The sequence below is a fragment of the Chenopodium album genome, chromosome 12 (genome assembly GCF_948465745.1).
Source record: "Chenopodium album chromosome 12, dcCheAlbu1.1, whole genome shotgun sequence".
Taxonomy (NCBI): domain Eukaryota; kingdom Viridiplantae; phylum Streptophyta; class Magnoliopsida; order Caryophyllales; family Amaranthaceae; genus Chenopodium; species Chenopodium album.
In genome coordinates this window covers 54615585-54636284 of record NC_137845.1, presented here as the reverse complement: position 1 = coordinate 54636284, position 20700 = coordinate 54615585, and the positions used below count along the sequence as shown (strand labels likewise).

The following is a 20700-nucleotide window of genomic DNA, read 5'->3' as shown; positions in this document are numbered from 1 at the left end:
TATTCCAACCTATTTTTCTCTAAACTTCTAATGTACTGCTAGATCTGCCTATTTACCATCTGTATTTTAATATTTTAAAGCTGAGGGTTTTTTTTTTTTTTTTTTTTTTTTTGTTGCATTTAGAATTCAAGTTACAATTATCAAGAACTTGAAGATTTTGTTTGATTAAGGCATGGTGCTGAATTGCTGATACAGCTATAAAGTAAGCTGGGTCTCTCTGACTGTGTTAGCTTTCTCTTTTTAAGCTTTATTGTTTTTGTGACTGTTGCTTCTTCTGCACTTTCAGTTTTATTAACCTTTCCTCTTTTTGTTTGTGTGATGCTGTATGTTGCTCCTTCAATTGACTTAGATTTCTCTTTAATCTCTTGCATACAGATTAAACTGATGCATATGATCTAACTGACCAGTTACAATCCAAATTTTGTCAGGGGTCAAGACTGTGGGAGAAGATCATGATATGTAAGAATTTTCTTAAGAAGGCTGCCAAGGATGTACATTGCATGAGTTGTACTTCAATGGTGCAACGATGCATTTCGTAGCAACGACCTAGGAGGCTAGATAAGGTGGGTGGAGACCGATAGTGAGGACAATATTGGAGACCAATTTGGATATGGAAAGGAAGAATCTTACCATTGTAAGGAGAGAACTGTAGAGTTGTATAGGAGTGGAAATTCTCTTATTAGTCTTGGTTTTGAACTCTATAGAATATCTTGTATTAAAGCCTTTAAAGGGTCTAATTGGCCGCCCGTTTAGTAATCAGTTATAAGTAATGGTAAAGGAAATGGATTTAACTACTTCCTCCGTTTTTTTATTATTGCACCATAGAGGTTGACACACTTTTTTTTGGTAGTGGGAAAAGGGAAGAGAGAGAGGGGTAAAATTACAAAGTTATTTATGTAATTTAAGCATAAACTAAAGAATTAAGTGGCAAAAGTAAGGGTATATTGGGTATTTGTAGTGTGAACATAGGTATTTTGTTTCCTAAAATAGAAATTTTGTAATATTTGTGAAACTTCCTTAAAAGACAAGTGGTGCAATAAATAAAAAACGGAGGAAGTATTTAAGTGTAATTAACATCTACGGTAATGCACAAGTGATGCTCCTAAATTTTTATGTTGAAGAATTTGGTAAAGTAGATGTGGGCTTTGGCAGAGAATTGTATTAACTTGTCTAGCAAATTTATCCCTTAACTTGATTAGATTTCTTTGCCTACATTAACTATGAGTATTGCAAATACTTTTTGACATGCGATAGGTATAGTATTGAAAGAGTCGAGACTCTTTCAAAACTATACCTATCGGTTAGGGAAAATCATAACTATTTCAAAACAATTTCTTATCTATTGTAAATGATCTCAACACCACATCTCTAGCAATTTGTTTTGTTTGACATGCTTATTGATTAGGGAGATGTGTAAAACACTATTTAATTTGTTTCATAATAATCGCACCTTTTTTATCATCCATTTTTATACTTTCTCCGTTTTTTTAATTGTACCATTTTCCTTTTTAGAAGTTGCATATTATCTGTACCATTTTTCTCTTTGGAAAATTGCATATTAATTACACCATTTCCTTATGATGGAGTATTTTTTTTCACTTTTTGGTCGTGCACGAAATTCCCTATTTACCCTTGTTCACATGTTATACCTGTCTTACAGTTTTATCCCACCATTTCTATATCCCATTTGTCTTTTGTTTTTTTACATAAACACTTTCAACATGCTCCATCTTTTACACTTTTTCTTAAATCCCACACCAAACCTAGGTAGTAATTTTTAAAAAAGTCGGGAAAGTATATATATCAATCAAGCGACAAAGTGTCCATGAATACATAGAGGGAAATCTCAGTAGAACACCTATAAGTTGCACGTAACATACAACGGATGTACAAATAAGCTAGTATAAATCAATCAAGCGACAGAGTGTCCTGGAACACACAGGGGGAAATCTCACTATCTCACTAGAACACTTCAAAGTTGCACGTAGCATATAACAAATGTACTCGGAGCAATCCAGACTTCCAGAGTCCCAAAGCCCAAACCCCAGCCCCTAGGAACTACTCCTTAGTCAATTACTCAGTCAGTACTCCAGTTACAACAAACACAGGAAGGGATGCTCAAAATTCGCAGCAACTTCAATGGCTACCAAGCTCTCAACTTCATCCATGGATTCCGTCATCTTCTACTCTACTCAACTTCAACATCATCTTCATCTTCAATCTCAACAGAAGTCAACTCTGATTTCGCCATTTACTTGGTTGATTTTCTAGGGTTTTCCAAGCAACAAGCTCTTTCCACTTCCACTAAGCTCGCTAAATTTCGCTTACGTCAAGGTAGGAAAAAGGTCAGGGAATTCTATTTTGTTGAAAATGCCAATTCTGTTATTACATTCTTCAAACAAATTGGATTGGAACAATCTCATATTCGAAATGCCGTTATTTCTCAACCCCAAAATTTGTTGTGTAATGTTGATAAAAACCTAATTCCTAAGACCCAAGTTCTTCGTAATTTAGGGTTTACTGTGTCTGATTTTGCTGAGCTTATAAGGGTGAATCCTTCTATATATTTTATGGGTTTATATTCCAATATTGTTCCTGCAATCCAAGCTTTGAGAGAAATTATGGGTTGTGAACACCTAGTGACTAGAATTCTGGCATAATCGCGTCGATTGAGGCTTTCGTATGTACCCAAAATGTTGGTGCCTAATGTAGCTTTGTTAAGGAGTTATGGAATTTCCATTGAATCAATCCGGAAATACCTACTTAGCACATCTTACCCTTTTATTCAGAATATCAATTTTTTTGAGAATACAGTGAATAAGGTTGAAAAGGTATTGGGGATCTCTCGAGAGTCTCCACAGTTCTATTCCGGTGTCTATTTATTGACCCGTATTAGTGAGAAGACTATTGAGTCGAAACGAAAAGTGTCTAGAAGTTTTGGGTGGACTGAGTCTACTCTGCAACTCTTTCATCATCAAGTCCTTTTCTTTTGACACTCTCTGAAGCTACCATAAAGAAAAAGTTGGATTTTCTTATGAACGAGCTTGGTTACAAGCCTAGTTACTTGTCAAAGAGGTATAACCTGTTAGCTTATAGCCTGGAGAAGAAGATTTTGCCTAGACACAAGACTCTCATTGTATTGAAGGAGAAAGGTTTTATTAAGATGGATTACCTTCTTGAACCTACCCTTTCAATGACCGAGTCTCGGTTCTTGAAGAAGTTTGTACTACCATTTAAGGAAGTCCATGGAGTTTATTCCCAACACGCAGGTATTAGTTTGGAGTTGCTGACTCTAGGATCATCGAAAACAGATTCCAAAGCTGCTTGATGCTTGGTAAGCCTGCAATTTAGCATGTAACATTTAATTTATTGAATTCAGTTCACTTACCAAAAACACTCCAATGCATCCTCCAATCTACTGAATGAATGATGGAAATAATTTAGTTATTTTTGATTCATCATGGGGATTTTTATTATGGTTTTCATACATATTTTTTGAATTTTGAAACACGCATCTTGTGCATTTAGATCTTGTATATTTTGTATGTCAAGGTGGATTTGTTGTTGAGATTGTATAGTACAAGTGCACTAGCTCACCATTGAGTCTTAATCTTTTGTCTTACCATTTTGTATCATTATATGATTTCATGGTCAAACATATGGTTATGTTTTCATTTTACCATATGCAGAAAATCAACCCATGAAACATTATGAGTTTATGACCATTGCACACTGCATAAAAGTTTTGTGGTTGATGATTGAACCAAGCCTAGCAGCCTATCACTCGTATCTTTAAAATTTAGCAAAAAAATAAAAAAGTTTATTTTACGTTAGTAAGGTACAAAGTAGAAATTTTGTGTAGTGTAGAATGAACACATGGATCCCATGAAGCCATGAGCATTGCCAATGAACCAGCAAAAGAGCTACTGAGTGCTCAATCTCATGTATGGAAATAATGGGATCATTTTTAAGAGGGATGGAGGGAATAATTAAATTTCTATTCATTCTGTTAGTTGCCTCGTCAGTAAGGTGGCTGTGATTCAATTGTGTTTTGCAAAGACATCATATTTCGTTTGTTCTGGTTTCCTGGAAAAGAAATGTCTGCAATTTAGAGAAATTTTCGTAAAGATTTGGAAATAACTGTGGAACTGTGGTTGATCTTGCCCTAATTTTTCAGATGTTGGTTACTGTAATCCGTGATTGCTTTGTTGGGCTTTTCTTGCCTATTTTTCCTTATTAGAATGAGGAATCACTGTCCTATTTCTCTTAGAAAGAGTGAGCCTTTGCTGAGTTTCCCTAGCAGTTTTAAAAGGATCAATTATGTACACTTTGTAAGAATTTTTACTAGAATAAGCTAAATCATAGTCAAGTGAGAATTCAAAGCCTTTTCCGGATTTATTGAGGAAATACTGGTTTGTTTGGAATTGCTCCTGTTAGAAGGTTCATTTGTGAATTGCTCGTTTTAGCAATCTCATTTATGATTATAAATAGGCAAATTGAACCTGTTTTATTGTCTCTTCTTATTTGAGACCCTATTCCAACCTAAGCTAGATATCTATGAATTGCTACTTGCAGGCTGTGTTGTTCTAAACTTCTAATGTACTGTTATATCTGCCCTTTTACCATCTGTATTTTAATATTTTTTAGCTGGGGATTTTGTTGCATTTAGATTTTAATTTACTATTTAACTATTATCAAGGACTTGAAGATTTTGTTTGAGTCCTTAAGGCCTGGTGCTGTATTGCTGATACAGTCAAGCCGGACTTCCCTGACTTTGTTAGCTTTCTCTTTTTAAGCTTTATTGTAATTGTCATAGCAAATACTACTTAGTGTTTTTGTGAATGTTGCTGCTTCTACACTTGCGGTTTTGTGAACCTTTTCTCTTTTTGTTTCGGTGTGATACTGTATGTTGCTCCTTTAGTAAAGTTAGATTTCTCTTGAATCTCTTTTATACAGATTAAACTGATACATAAGATCTAACTGACCAGTTATGATCCAAATTTTGTCAGGGGTCAGACTGTGGGAGTAGATCATAATATGGTAGAAATTTTTTGAGAAGGCTGCTAAGGATGTACATTGCATGATTTGAGTCATGATCATTGATTTCTTGATTAAAGATACTTCAATGGTGCAACTAGGGGTGCTAATTGAGTTGAGCAGCTCGCGAGCAACTCTTACTCGACTCGGTCAACGCTCGGTCAAAACTCGACTCGAGTTAGCTCGACTCGAATTCGACTCGACTCGAGATGTTAACGAGCACGAGTTGAGCAAGCTCTAACTCGACTCGATAAGCTCGTGAGCAACTCGATAAAATATTATTAATATAAAATTTGCAAACAAAGTTACTATCTTTAAACAAATTTGACACTAATTAAGCCTTAATTTATATCATAAAAAAAGAAAGAGTAAATTTTTATTAATATCTATATATAATAAGGATTACAATATAAATTGAACAAAAAATAAATAAAGACATATAATAATAGAAGTACCAAAATTTTAACGAGCAGATTGTGAGCTACTCGACTCGACTCGAAACTTTAACGAGCACGAGTCGAGCATGTTTTATTTGCTCGAAACTTTAGCGAGCACGAGTTGAGCACATGTAAAAAGTTTTCGAGTTGAGTCGAGCACCCCTCAGCTCGTGATCGACTCGCTCGGTAAGCACCCCTAGGTGCAACGATGCAATTCCTAGCAACGACCTAAGAGGCTAAGAGGCAAGATAATTATTTTAGATATGATGATGGAGACCAATAGCGAGGACAACATTGGAGACCCATAGTGAGGACAACATTTCCATATTTGTTGTATATGGAGACAAGAGTTAGTATATCACTCCTCATGGGGATGATGAGTCTTGCCATTGTAAGGAGTGAACTGTATAGGAGTGGAAATTGTCTATTATTAGTCTTTTCTTGAACTTTATAGAATGTCTTATTAGTCTTGTTTTGTAATGGAAATGGTTTTAACTATTTAAGTGTAATTAACATCTATACTAATGCAATCTCATCTGACCCAAGTGATGCTTCTAACTGTTTATGTTTTAGAATTTGCTTAAGTAGATGTGGACTTTGGTGGAGAATCTACACTCTTTAATAAGTGAAAAGTTCACCGGCACTGTTCCTTATGAACAGTAGGGCAGTGCGTGGACGATACTACCCTCCATCTAGGTCTGTTTTACGGTTCTGCCATCCAATACCTTTTGCTGTTCTTGCTCTCCCGTTTTCCCTCACCATCACTCATTTGGCTCTCTCTTCCTACTCTCTTTCTCTCTCCTCCTCTCTTTCTTAACAACTTCACAGGAACGGATCAATGGCCTCCACTCCCAATGTCTAAGCTCCATCTTTCACCTTTCTTTTTTCGTTTGATTTTTTTTTTTTTAAATTTTTTGAATTGGAAGCAAGAGTTAATTTTGATGCGATTGTTTTAGGGTTTATTGTTTTTTGTGGAGAAGGGTTTGATTTTTTGCTTATTTTGGTGTCAATTCCTCTTTTTGGGACTTTCGATGTAAGAAGGCAGAGAATTAATTCTCCATTAGCTTGAAGCTCTCTTTCCTCCATTATATTGAAGCAGCTTCTGAGGTATGCTGATACTTTTTTCAAAACCATCGAATATCAATTTCTGTTTTGGGTTTATCGTTAAGTTAATTGTGAGGTAAGTCAACTTTTGGTTGTTCTATGCTAGTTTATTGAACTATGGCTACAATTAGTGAAGCTATTAGAAATTTTAAAGGTCAATTTTGATGCTGTAATTTTGATATGTATAATTTACTTTGATATTCTGAGGCAACAAGAATTTAGTTTGCTTTTTAGGTCTCCTTAGATTATTTTGTGGTTTTTGGGTCTCTTTTGATGATTTTGTACTTTTTGTTTGAGATTGGGTGTGTTTTGATTTTAAGGTTTAATTGGGGTATTTACTTTGTTTTGGGATGTAGGTGGGACTGCGTCAATTTAAGGTGAGTAATGGGGATTACATCTATGTGTAGAAGCTCAAGTACTGTGACTGTCTGGGTAATGACAAGGTAATTCATTTTTCTACTTGATTTTATGTTCAGTGATTGATAATTGTAATAGTGATAGATTATAAATTGGTGATGCATACGGTTTCGCCGGTGGTTGATGTGACGTGTTATGATGATGTAGAATTGTATGCTCTTGTTGTTTTAAAGCTGATGTGACGTGTTATGATGATGTAGAATTGTAATAGTGAATTCTGAATATTATTTGCAAATTTGGGTGTATTCCTTGTAAGTTTCGCTTGCTTTAAGAATGTCGTTGACAAAATTTTCAGCTTAGATCACCTAATCTTGGACGAGTGAGGTGACTTCTTGACTCCCCTTTACAAATAGGGACAAACAAAGTATTATGTGAAAATTTGTCCGGCGCAACACCAGAACCGCCTGATTGTGTTATAAATTGAGTGAACTGATTTATTTGAATATTTTTGGGGATAAGCTTTAGAAACCAGCCCTTAGAAAAGAAGCTGAAGAATTTCTACAGAGTATAGGCATAATGTGACTTTTATTTGGACGTTCCTATCTCAATGATGGGCCGTGGTACAGATAATTTCATTGTTATGGTCCACTAGATCTTGAGGATGATTTCTTTATGCAAAGCCCTATTTCAGGTTTGAATTTGTTTTTTTTTTTTTTTTGAAATTTATCAAATTCATGTTGTTGGTAGAGCTATGTGCTATTTAAGGGAGCTTTTAAGCTATATAGCTTAATCTCCCATTTTTCTTCTTTCTTTCTTTTTTTTTTCCCCCTTGTGATAATACACATGGTTGTGAATACCTTTCTTTATGCAAAAAATTTATAATAGGAACAACTCTTGATTGGCACTAAAGAGGTATCAAACTATAAACTGAACACCTATGCAATTGGTATTTTAGTTTTTCCTTATTTTTGCTTGCATTTGCTTCAAGTGTATGATATCTGATCTTTACAAGCATATTCTGATTTATGTGCATGGTTGATGTATGAATTACTCCTATTCCGACACTTTACTTTTTACTCCTGTATCGATAAGCTTATGTTGGAGTTGCTCTCACATTTCTGTTTGTTACTTGCCATTTTAAGATTTGGATCCTTTGTATGTATAATAGAAAGACCCACTTGGCTACAAGAATATGTGCCAACCTCATCCCGAGCTCTGAAGTATAATTAAGGTGCTTTTGAAATCTGAAATGCTAAAATTTCAGGAATCATATGTTTAATGCTCAGTGTTGGATTGACTAGAATTTTTGTGTGACCATTTTTCAGAGTTGAGGTGCTGCTAACTAAAGAGTTTCTGAATGCTTGTTTGGTTTTACTGAATCGTTAAGATTGTGAACTGTGTTTTGGCACTCTTATGGAGTGTTATAAACTATAATCATTGATACCCTTGCTGGTAAAACCTTTTGCAGTTATTGATGTTCTTTGATACTTCAGGATTCTGTTTTCAAGAATAGAGTGGTGTTCTATGAGAAGGAAAACAAGAGACATGGTTTATGGTTTTCAATTGATCCTTTGACTGAAATATGTTAGGGAATCTTCTGTGAAATTGTTGACCTGCGGGTTTGGGAAATTGGAATTATGTTGTAGTTGACTGAGAGTTGTGGGAATTTTTTATATACCAACATTATAGTAAATGAGAGATATAAGTAAATCATATATGAGGAGTACTTGTAGAAATGAGAGATATAAGTAAATCATATATGAAGAGTACTTGTAGTTGCTCAAGATCAATAATGCGATGACGCTTTGACCATTTCATATTAAGAGAAACATTAGATTTTCATATATAGGGGAAAAAATAATGTTAATTCATAGGAGTAGTATTATGCAACATGTCGTTCATATCGGAAATCATATTGATACTGGAAAACCTGAAGACGCATTCTTCAAGCTCACAACTTTACTATTTCACTAAGTATGACTATAGTTATGCCAGACAGCTATTATGAACTTTTAGTATTGTAGAGGTTGTTTGGATGGTTGGCTATTACGAGCTTGCAGATCTGTTTGAGCTCACATTTGGTGTTATAGATGATAACTAACAATTGTATGATATAGTTTTAATTTTTGAGTTTTGTATATTTGTTTGTTCATATTAAATATATGTTTATACTTTTATATTCTTCTTTCATGTAATTTGAATCTCATCACTGTTGTGGGATTTAGGAATTTGGTTTCAATGTGGGTCTTTGATATTGTTACCTTGACAAAAACATAATCTTGTCCTTAGTGTTTTAGCCTTAGTGGTTCTACAATATGCAAAAGATGGTGAATTACCCCTTTATAGATGGACAGATCTAATTAATTCATTTAAAAATGGGTATTGGTGTTTCTCCATTCGTCACATAGCTGTGATATAGATGATTGCGTTTAGACTCTTCTATTGTTGGCCACTTACATATGACACCCATGCTAGCTTCTTTCTCTTCTTTACCCTCTACTGTAAATTGGATTGTATGGACTCTTTTCCGGATATCTTTATCTATATTTAAAAGAATAGATGAGTTTCCTGGTTTGAACATGTAATTTGTTGGATAAATGTGGATAGGAAAGTAAATTATGATATGCATGCTTATTATTTTCCTGGTAAAAACTTAAGCAGTTCAGTAGTATTCTCTTTGCAGAACTATTTGGTGTGCATATTGAACTTTGCAACTTGAATCAGTTTTTCAAGGCTAAGATTTTTTTTTTTAATTCTTTTCTTTGGCTATAGATCTGATAATATTACCTTTTCTGAAATTTAGATTTGGGAGGACAAGTATGTGTGTTTGAGTGTGCAGGATGTAATTTTTTTGTTTAGCAGCCAATGTTCTCCATAGTGATAAATGCCTAAATTTAAGGATTTAGTTTGTGAAAGATATGTTTCATTTTTATTTTTATTTTTACGGATTGTATTATTTTTCAGTAATTACATGATTACATCCTTATGAGCTAGATTCAAACTCATTAACTGCTCGAAAGAATAGTTAGTATAGAGTTCGATCTTGTCTATTTGATGGCTTGAAGCAACTCAAATGAGATCAAATTAAATACTACATACTTCTATAGTTCTATTACAAGGTCCTTAATACAGACGTACCATACGTGTTAAGGCATTTGTCTTCTCGAATCTAATAATTCCCCAAACCTAACTCTAGACGTGCAATATTTCACATTTAATCTCAATCTCACTCGCACTTAAACTCATAAAATGGTACTTAATCACTAAAACCATTTACGAGCAGCTTGATTTCAACTTTCCGAGCAATTGAGAGTCCCCCTAGGCCCTAGTCAACAAAAAACACTCCATTTGAAAAAAGGAAAATTTGTGAATTACTATCTAAAAAAAGAGGCATTTGTGAATTACTACCCCTAAAAAAAAAGTTGCTAATTTCTACCCCTAAAATCAATTAATTATACCGATTACTACCTTCTCCTCTTTTCCGGTCACTTAAGCTTACTAATGACATCATTTTCCTGTCAAATTATAATTAGTGACTTTTAAATCCTAATTAATTAAATAAACCCTAAATTACCACATATCCACCTTCACACCACCGTCGCTCCACCTCCGGCAACCCCTTTACCCCATCCCCACCACCAGAAATTCCCCCTTCCCTAGCCCCACCACCGAAAATCCACCTTTACCTTTCCCCCACCGCGAAACCCATCCCCTTCCCTTCCCCAACCCCCGATTATCGCCCTCCACCTTCCGATAACACCTGAAAACTGTCTTATTCCCATCCATAACCCTCAATTGTTTCTGTAACACCCTAGAAATTCCTTCCTTTTAAAATACCTGTTTTGCACTATTTAAAACTTTAAATAGGAATATCTAAGACATTACCGCCACCGTGAAAACGGCTAAGGCAACTATCAAAGGCACACAGCGGAAGACTCTCCTTTAAAATATTTTAAAACAAATCAACTTAAAAGTCAACTCGCGAAAATAAAGTCAAACGAAAGTAAAACAAAGTCAAACCCTACAACTTGGAACCATTGTAGGCCCTTAACAAACCAATTCAATTTAAAACCTTTACGTTAGTCTCGCAATAGAAATATCATAAAATAAATAAAAGCAATAACATATCGATTACTTATGGAAACTAGCATGATTCGCTCTTCACTCATGCCCATCATGAATATGTTCATCACCTAAAAAGTTTCTCTCTAATTGTTTCCACTACTCTCCATTAAAAATAGGTCATCATAGGGCCAAGGTAAAGACAAGGCCAACAAACACACAAACACACAATCAGCAAAGCTTAGTACATAAGCGTAATTAAACACACTAACATGCATTTGCCTATCAACACACAACTTACCTTGTTGCACCTGTTTTTCAAGCACACAACATTTAACAAAACTTCTCAACTAAGTAATTAAATAATTTATTTAGTTTTGATTATGCATCAAACGGGTTCCCCCCTAACGTGCCCCAATAAAGGGGTACTAACACGGGAGCTAACCGTGCCAGTATAAATGAACCACTCGTAAGTGGCGGAATTCCTGCGCATAATAATAAAAGGAATGTACAGCGTCCTGTACTCCATTAGAAGTTATGGTCAAATATAAAGTCGCATAACTCCCCCCATATGTTCATACTCAAGGTATATACGTTCCAAGAGTTTTGGTGTGTAATCTCTTTCACTTTACGTTCTTTACAAATTATTAAACTTGGTGAATACTCTCAAATCATAACAACATCGAACATCATAATTATTCAAACAATTAAACACTTTAATTCAATTCTTGAATAATTAGTGATCACATAATATTTAATGTTAACCCTTTTTAAATCTACCTCGGTGCCAAAGACACTTTAAACGTTTAATGCGCCAAAAATCCTATCCCTCGGTGTTAAAAACACCTTAAGTGCACTATGACACCAAAAATATAATTTATTCTTTGTGTACAAAGACACTTAAATAGCTCATTTCTCACGCTTAAAGCATCAATAAAAATTATGTGAACCATAATAAAATTATCTTTTAATATTCCAAACCAAATTAAACATTTAGTTTAATTAAACATGCTTTCTATCATGCCATAAATAAAAGTGTGGTTCATATTCAACATTCCAAACTATTATTTTCCAACCATTAATCCATTACAAATAAATCATGCTTCATAATTCAATCACCAATAACAACCAAATCATAATTTCCATTCCAAATCTAGCATGATACTACTTGTAATCAATTTAACACATTTAGGCCCTGTTCTTTTGAGCTTTTGGGCAGCGCAGGGCACAGCAGAGCAGGGGTCAGTAGAGCAGAGCAGAGCAGAACAGATTTCAACATTATTATTAATACTATTATTAATGTTAATACTACTACTACTACTACTACTACTACTACTACTACTACCACTACTACTACCACTACTGTTACTACTCCTACTGCTCCTACTACTCCTACTGCTGCTATACTGCTACTGCTACTGCTATTACTACTACTGCTACTACTCCTGCTACTACTACTACTACTACTACTCCTCCTCCTGCTACTGCTACTGCTGCTCCTGCTACTGCTACTGCTGCTCCTGCTACTACTGCTACTGCTACTGCTATTGCTACTGCTACTGCTACTGCTACTACTACTCCTGCTCCTGCTACTACTACTACTGCTGCTGCTGCTGCTATTATTCAAAATAATAAATTATTATCATCAATACAATATTAATTATTATTATTAAATATTAATTATTATTGTTGTTATTATTAATTATTATTTGAAAATAGAGCAGAGCAGAGCCAAGTAGAGCAGAGCAGATTTCTTTTGAGCAGAGCAGCTCTAAAGAATGGGGCCTTAGCATGCTACTACATCATAAAAACTATGCTAAGTACGCAAACGTACCTTGAATACGATCTTAATATCGCCACGACTAATAGAAATTACTCACTTCGAAGTCTCCTACAATTTAAAATCATAAAAGAGTATTAAAATCCTCTCTACACAAATTTCCAGCAATATATACCATTATTAAACCCCTCATAATTTAATTAAAATAAGCTGAAATTGTATTTAAAACATCATACTTTAATCCCAAATTAATGGGTAATTAAAATTCCTTAAAGAAACTTGATTTTTAATGAACTACAAAAATTTCCAGCACTATATTTTAATGAAAACTTGCTGTAATTAGGCTTTAAAACACTTAAATCAAAGGTCTAAACCATCCTATATCATAATCCTTCAATAACTAATAATTTAAGAATCTAGGGTTTCAAAATTAGGGCTTTTTTTAATTAGAATTAAAATCTGAAAATTAAATTACATACTACTTATAATCAAACATCATAATAATAATCACAAAACTCATATTTAATAAGTAGATCTAGGATTAAATCAATTTTTAAAACAAAAGATTAATATATATATATAAATATAAATATATATATATATATATATATATATATATATATATATATATATATATATATATATATATATATATATATATATATATATATATATATATATATATATATATATATATTTGTTTTGTTTTCAGAAAACCGGGCAGTAGCCACGACACCACAGCCGGCTGCCGTCGTGCTACTGGTGGCGCCGCTGATGCTGCCGGCGCTGCTGGCGGCCCACCGATGGTGCGGTGGTAGCCGGTGGTGGTGAGGCCGAAAAAAGGGAAGGGGAAAAAGAAAGAAAAAGAAAAGAAAAATAAAGGAGAAGAGAGAGAAAGTTTACCTTGGGTTTTCTCCACTCTAGGCAAAGTTTGATTTGCCTCAAATGTTAAATATTTATACCCCTTTCTCTAGAATCCCTTCTTCCTAAACTTTCCCTTTTTAATCTTTCCTAATAAAACTTTACTAAAATAAAACTTCCTTAAATTAAACCCCAACTTAAATAATATAATTAATTAAACAAACTTTCCTTTTATAAAATATTTTCAAACTTATTAAAATAAATAATTAAAATACTATAAATAAAACATTTCAAATTATTTAAATACTTCACAAAATACTTATTTTAAATTAAATATGTATTAAAATACGGGGTATTACATTTTCCCCCTCCTTTCCCCAAACCTAGAAATTAAATAGGCCCCAGCTCTTGCTTAGCCTCGATAACAGCCAATTCCCCTTCCCCGGCCCAACCCCAATATTGTCCTCCACCCTTTCCTTAGCCGCGAAAACTGCCTTCATTCGTAACCCCAAAACCTCATTTCTTTGCGTTCATGGTGTTCGGTGGTGGGAGGGGGATGGACTCATGGTGTTCACCAGGGGAGGGAGGTGGGTTTATGGTACACGATGAGGAGGGGAGTCGCCGCCGGGAGAGGAGGGGGTTTGGTTTGTGGTAGGTGCTCGTCGGAAAAGAGGGCTAGGATTTTTTAATTTTTAAATTAGGATTGATTAGGATTAAATGATTAAATTAGTATTAAGATGACAAATAACGTCATTAACGAGTTAATTAGTCAGAAAATCTACTTAGATAATAATCGGTACAATTTATCACAATCAGGGGTAATAATTAACAATATTTTTTGTTAAGGGTAGTAATTCACAAATTTTCCGGGAGAAAATAACAGATCATAGTTAGTAGAACAAAACAAGGAGTTTCCTTTCCAAAAAAAAAAAAAAAAAAAAAAAAAAAAAACAGGGAGTTTGGAAGGGATGCTCAAAATTCGCAGCAACTTCAATGGCGTCCAAGCTCTCAACTTCATCCATGGATTCCGTCATCTTCTACTCTTCTCAACTTCAACATCATCTTCGTCTTCAATCACAACAGATGTCTTCTCTGGTTTCACCGATTACTTGGTTGATTTACTAGGGTTTTCCAAGCAACAAGCTCTTTCCACTTCCACTAAGCTCGCTCAAAATCGCTTACGTCGAGGTAGGAAAAATGTCAGTGAATTCTATTTCATTGAAAATGCTAATTCTGTAATTACATTCTTCAAACAAATTGGAATGGAACAATCACATATTCGAAATGTCGTAGTTTCTGAGCCCCAAATTTTGTTGTGTAATGTTGATAAAACCCTAATTCCTAAGATCCAAGCTTTTCATAATATAGGGTTTTCTGGGTCTGATTTTGCTGAGTTTTTAAGGATGAATCCTACTGCATATTTTGTGGGTTCACATTCCCATATTGTTCCGGCAATTCAAACTTTGAGGGAAATCATTGGAAGTGAACACCTAGTGATAAGATTTCTGAAGAAAAAGTGTCATTGGAGGCCTTCTAGTGTTCCCAATGTGTTGGTGCCTAATGTAAATTTGTTGCGGTGTTATGGAATTCCCATTGAATCAATCCGGAAATTCCTTGTTAGGGCACCATCCCCGTTTTTTCGGAGTATTGAGTTTTTGGAGAATGCGGTGATTAAGGTTAAAGAGGAATTGGGGATTTCTCCACAGTCTCCACAGTTCTTGCCCGTTGTCATGTTACTGTCCTCTGTTAACGAGAAGACTATCGAGTCGAAACGAGAAATGTTTAGAAGTTTTGGGTGGACTGAGTCTGACATTGCAACTCTTTTATCATCAAGTCCTTTTCTATTTGGACTCTCTGAAGCTACCATCAAGAAAAAGCTGGATTTTCTTATGAATGAGCTGGGTTATGAGCCTAGTTACTTGTCAAAGAGGTGTAACCTGTTATCTTGTAGCCTGGAGAAGAGAATTTTGCCTAGACATAGAACTCTCATTGTATTGAAGGAGAAAGGTTTTATTAAAATGGATTACCTTCTTGAATCTTCCGTTTCAATGACCGAGTCTCAGTTCTTGAAGAGGTTTGTACTACCATTTGAGGAAGTCCATGGAGTTTATTCCCAACACGCAGGTATAAGTTTGGAGTTGCTGACCCTAGGATCATCGAAAACAGATTCCAATGCTGCTTGATGCTTGGTAAGCCTGCAATTTAGCATGTAACATTTAAATTATTGATTTCAGTAATTTCACCAAAAACACTCTAATACATCCTCCTAGCTGCTGAAAGATCGATGGAATGACTGTGTTTTTTATCTTACTCATCTAGGTGATTCTTGGTAATGTATTGTGTTTAAAATTGCTATGATAGGATTTAAAGCTTCATCCTTATGCTATGGTTTCCTGAATGTACCTGTACTTAACTTTTGGACATCAGCTTTTTTTTTGGTTATGTTAACATTGCTCTCTAATGGCTGATTTTCTGAAAGCTTGCTTTGTGATACATAAAATATATATCAACTCATGACACACATTTCCCTCCAAATTGTACAGGTTATCAGAATTAGATTGGACCTAAACTCCCACACTCTAACTAGTCTTATATTCTCCACTCATTTTGTTTTTAAAATTTTTCTCTCTCAAACTATTTTATCAATAGCTTTTCCTATGGGCTACTTCTGTTACTTTAGTTATTAGTAATCCTTTTTCTTGTTTTTGTGTCATTGTATTGTGTATGAATCCAATAGTTTCATTTTACCATAAGTAGATAATCAACCCATGAAACATTGTGAATTAATTTGACCATTAATGCACACCACATAAAAGTTTTGTGAGCCTGGCAAACTATCACTCTATCTTTAGCATTTAACTTAAACAAAAAGTTTATTTTACATTAGTCAGAAAGTTTTGTGTAGTGTAGAGCAAATGGATCCCTTGAGAATTGCCAACAAACCAACAAAAGTGCTTCTGGGTGCTCGAACTCATGTATTATCTAAGCCCCATGGCGTTAAAATGTGCAATTCAGCTAGGCTTACCAGATGCCATTTGAAAGCATTGCAAGCCTGTGACTCTTAGGGAGCTAGCTATTTCATTGTCTCTCCATCCATACAAGGCTCTTTCTCTAGGTCGATTAACGTGCCTTCTTGTTCATTCCAACTTTTTTTTAAGCAAATATTATCGAGTAGTAAAGAAGCCTTTGATCTTACCTTTAAATTCCCCAGTCTCAACTTTTATTGAAGGATCACCCTCTCACACTAGCTCCTTTCGCACTTATTGTTCTTGTTCCAATATATGTTGAATCGAACATATTATCTCTGATTGGTTTCAAAATGAAGATGGTACTCCTTTTCTTGTTGCTAATAGAAAGACTATGGGAATATACCTCTTGTGTTCTTGAGTTTAACAAGATTTTCTACGCTGCTATAGCAAGTGAAACTCAATATGTTATGAGTTTGTTGATGTCAAACGATGAGTTCAAGGGCTTATTGGAGGGGTTGCGTCATTAGTTGATGTTGGTGGCGGTAGTGGAACCATGGTCCAAGGCTATGGCCATTGCCCAGCTCTTCCCTGAGTTAAGGTATGTTGTGCTTAGTCTCCCATATGTGGTTCAGGAATTAATAGGGTTTGGCAAGAACTTAATATATGTTTGAGATGATCTGTTTGAGGCTGTTCCTTGTGCTCAAAACATCTTATCAAGGTAAAATCACTAATTGTCATTTAGTTTTCCTTTCCTTGTTTGATAACTCCGAAGTACTTCTTTATATAAATAATAGGTTATATAAGTTGGTTTTGTACTCAACTTTATCTTATATGATATTATGTTTTGTATGTTATAGTATAATTTTCTAACCTTAACTGATGTGTTATACTCTTGTTTTAGAATACTTATATTAGTTTCATCGACACACCTATTACTGCATAAGTTTAACCATAATTATATGTTATTGTAACATTTGTAAGATTACGGTGAGACCAATTAACAACATACAGTGTATTGCACAATAACATTTGATTTTTATATAGTAATTGAAAGACGACATTATTGAAGTTATACTTCCCTGAGAAAAAAAAAATGTTATTGAAGTTATAGTATGAATAGAAAAGTCCAATTGCTGCAAGTTTTCTGTAATTATGCGTTGTAGTTTCTGTTTAACCTATTTCTATGTAGTACTCCGGAGTAGTAATAATGAAAGAAGAGCTCATTGTATAAACTTATCTATTTTAGGTTATACTTGGTTTTATTTCTCTGCTACTTCCTGCATTTCTTATTATTTTTCCTACTTGGAAACTTTTTGTGAAACAAAATTGGTCAAAGTAGGAAGGTCAATATGAAATTGAGGCAATATTTATTTTATTATTATTTTTGTACTAGTCAATTTAATCAATAAGCTTATATTTTGTTTTCCTTCAATCAATAAACCCCACTTAGCTCTTTTGTTAATTACGTACTTTTAGTTAACTAAACTCCGCAATCTGTTATTACCTCTCTTAATTTAGCATACAGTGAGCATATGAAAGACTTTTATTTTAAAAAGAGAGGGAGTATGTAGTCGTTGTTGTATCCATGCACTAATTGAAATAACTTTTGCAGTGATGATCAAAGAGGCCCTCTTGAGTCTTACAATTGAAATAACTTCTGCTGCCCCTTTTGAGTCGCATGCTGACTCCCTTATGTCTACTACAGTGGCTGCTGCCTTCCTTGTTACTTTCAGATTTTATTTTCAGTCTTTGATGCGGGTTAATCCACTTTTGGATGTCATGAGAGCAAAATTTTCATTTCTATGCTCCATGGCGTCTGGTCTGTTTGTTTTTGCTCCAAACATTGGTTTACAGGATGTTTTGTTAACATCCCCATATAATATAAGCTTCTTTCGTTGGGTTTAAAAAAAGATTATCAGAGAGGCAATTCCTAGCAAAGATGAAGATGGCAAGGTAATTGTCATTGATACGTTGGTGGAGATCAACATTGATAACAACATTCCCAATTACTTCAATTCCCAAATTTATTGGATGTGAGATGATGAAGCTTACCCTGGGGGGTATGGAAAGAGCTGAAGCGGAATGGAGAAACTTGTTTTTAAGTGTTGGTTTTTATGACTAAGATTTTTTCTTATTCTAGGGTCAATGACTGTTATTGAGGTTTTTCCCTGATAATCTGCATGGTGTATTTAAGTAATTTCATTTCAAGTTGTTTTGTTGGTATAGTTAAAATTATCAAATTGATTCCAGGTCCTATAAAATGCATGTAATTTTTAAAAGATTATTCTCCTGTTAACTCTCCCAAGCTCGAGCTCTAACTTCATCACTTGCTCACCACCTAGCTTGCTTGTTGGTGGCCTGAGCATTCTTGCTCACTCAAGGTCTTTGAATGGTTCAGCCACGTTTTAAACATACAATCATTTTAGGTATTTGGTTTTAACTGTAAGTAGGAACCAAGCCTCATTACCAAGAGAGAATTTCTACTTCCTCTTAGTGTTCCTTTCTTCATGCTTGAAATTTCTTATGGGCAAGTTATGTTGCCATATTTAGCTACGCCGTGTTTTTGTGAGGAAGATTTAGTAATTATTGTTTCCTCAACCTTGGTGTCATACTTGCAAACCTTTCTTAACATTGTTGTTTATAATTTCAATCCTAATGTTTAGGGTGAGGGTATCCAATTGGGATGGGAAGTACTATAATTAAGGTTGATTGCTAACATGTCTCATCTTGTTTAATTAATTTTACTCCGCTTGACCTATAGTTGGTCAATACTCAATAGTCATATACTACGTAGTTTATACCGTAAAAAACATTGAAAAGCCTTGTTAGGAAAAATAAGAATTGCTTCTCTTAGCAACTACTCGTAGGACATTTAGTCCATGTGATTAATAAAAAACTTGTACATATCTCAATAAGATTTTAAAAGATTTGTATTGTTTTTCTTGAAATAATGACTGACTGAGCGAAATTCAAACTCATTTAATGCTTGAAACTTGAAAGTATAATTTAAAGAGTACAAACTTGTTAATTTGAAATAATTCAAACCGAACAAAACATTTACTCGATTGAAATTCAAACTATTCATGAGTGGAGGTATTAAACATGATTGATCCAATTCGAAAGATTTCAACTCTTATAGACACAATAATTTAGGATAAAGCCGACTTGAGTATCCAAATTGACGCATCTAATCACGACAATAGGGCTGTTCATCAGTCCAAGACCGGACTGGATCGAAAAATTGAATTTCAAGAATCGAAGACCGAACCGATTAAGCTAAGACCGAACCGGAAAAATGGTCCAAAACCCAGACTATACCGGTTTGGACCGATTTATAATTTTTATAAAAAATTTCCTAAATTTCAAATAATTTATTGAAAACTTGAAAAAAATAAAGGAAAATAATATTTTAACGTCTTTTTTTGTATGTTTAGTATAAAAAAAAAGCTCATACGACTAAAGTTTACCAAGCCTGTTAAAAATAATTTTAAGGAAAATTTCACTTTTGTTACCAGTCAAAGACCCCTAGTTCACTTTTGCTACCCATCTAAACTTTTATTATATTTTGCTACCACCTAAAATCACATAATTTAAATTTCACTGCCACTTAACGAATCCGTTAAGGTTTTGTTAAGTATATTCAAAAAATAAAAAAAAATACCAGCCACCCTTTAAAAGTCTAACCCCTCCCGTCAGCCACTCTCCCCCTCCCCCCTGCCGGCGGCCAACGCCCAAAGCTTCGGCCGGCAGTCGGCGCCCAAAGCTTTGGCCGGCGCCGATGACCCTAACCCACTCCCTTTCCCCCACCTACGCAGCCCAACCCCCCCTCCCTTTTCCCTTTCTGTGCCCCGACCCCAACCACCACACCGAAACCACCATAAACCCTAAAACCTGTTTAGACGTTTAGGGTGGTTTCGGTGTGGTGGTTTAGGGTTAGGAGTGGCCGAAAAGATTAGGGGAAGGGCAGGTCGATTACGGTGGTGGGAATGGGGTTAGGGACCGATTCTGGTGAGGCAAATGGGGAGGGAGGTGGTTTCCAATTCGAGGTTGGGGTCGGGGCAGCAAGAAGGGGAAGGGAGAGGGGGCTGGGCTG

General features: G+C 34.9%; 1 protein-coding gene and 1 long non-coding RNA gene across 2 annotated transcripts; both read left to right on the top strand.

Annotated features, from left to right (window-relative positions):
- Positions 1-2027: 2027 nt before the first annotated feature.
- Positions 2028-6898, top strand: LOC145572663 (uncharacterized). The gene is made up of 3 exons (XR_014096914.1): positions 2028-3334; positions 5010-5128; positions 5675-6898. It is a non-coding gene; the product is annotated as an uncharacterized LOC145572663 (long non-coding RNA).
- A 7708-nt stretch (positions 6899-14606) lies between these two features.
- On the top strand, positions 14607-15821 carry LOC145571392 (transcription termination factor MTERF15, mitochondrial-like). Its single transcript, XM_081630434.1, has one exon. The coding sequence runs from the start codon at positions 14607-14609 to the stop codon at positions 15819-15821; it is 1215 nt and encodes a 404-aa protein (XP_081486560.1).
- The last annotated feature ends 4879 nt before the right edge of the window (positions 15822-20700 follow it).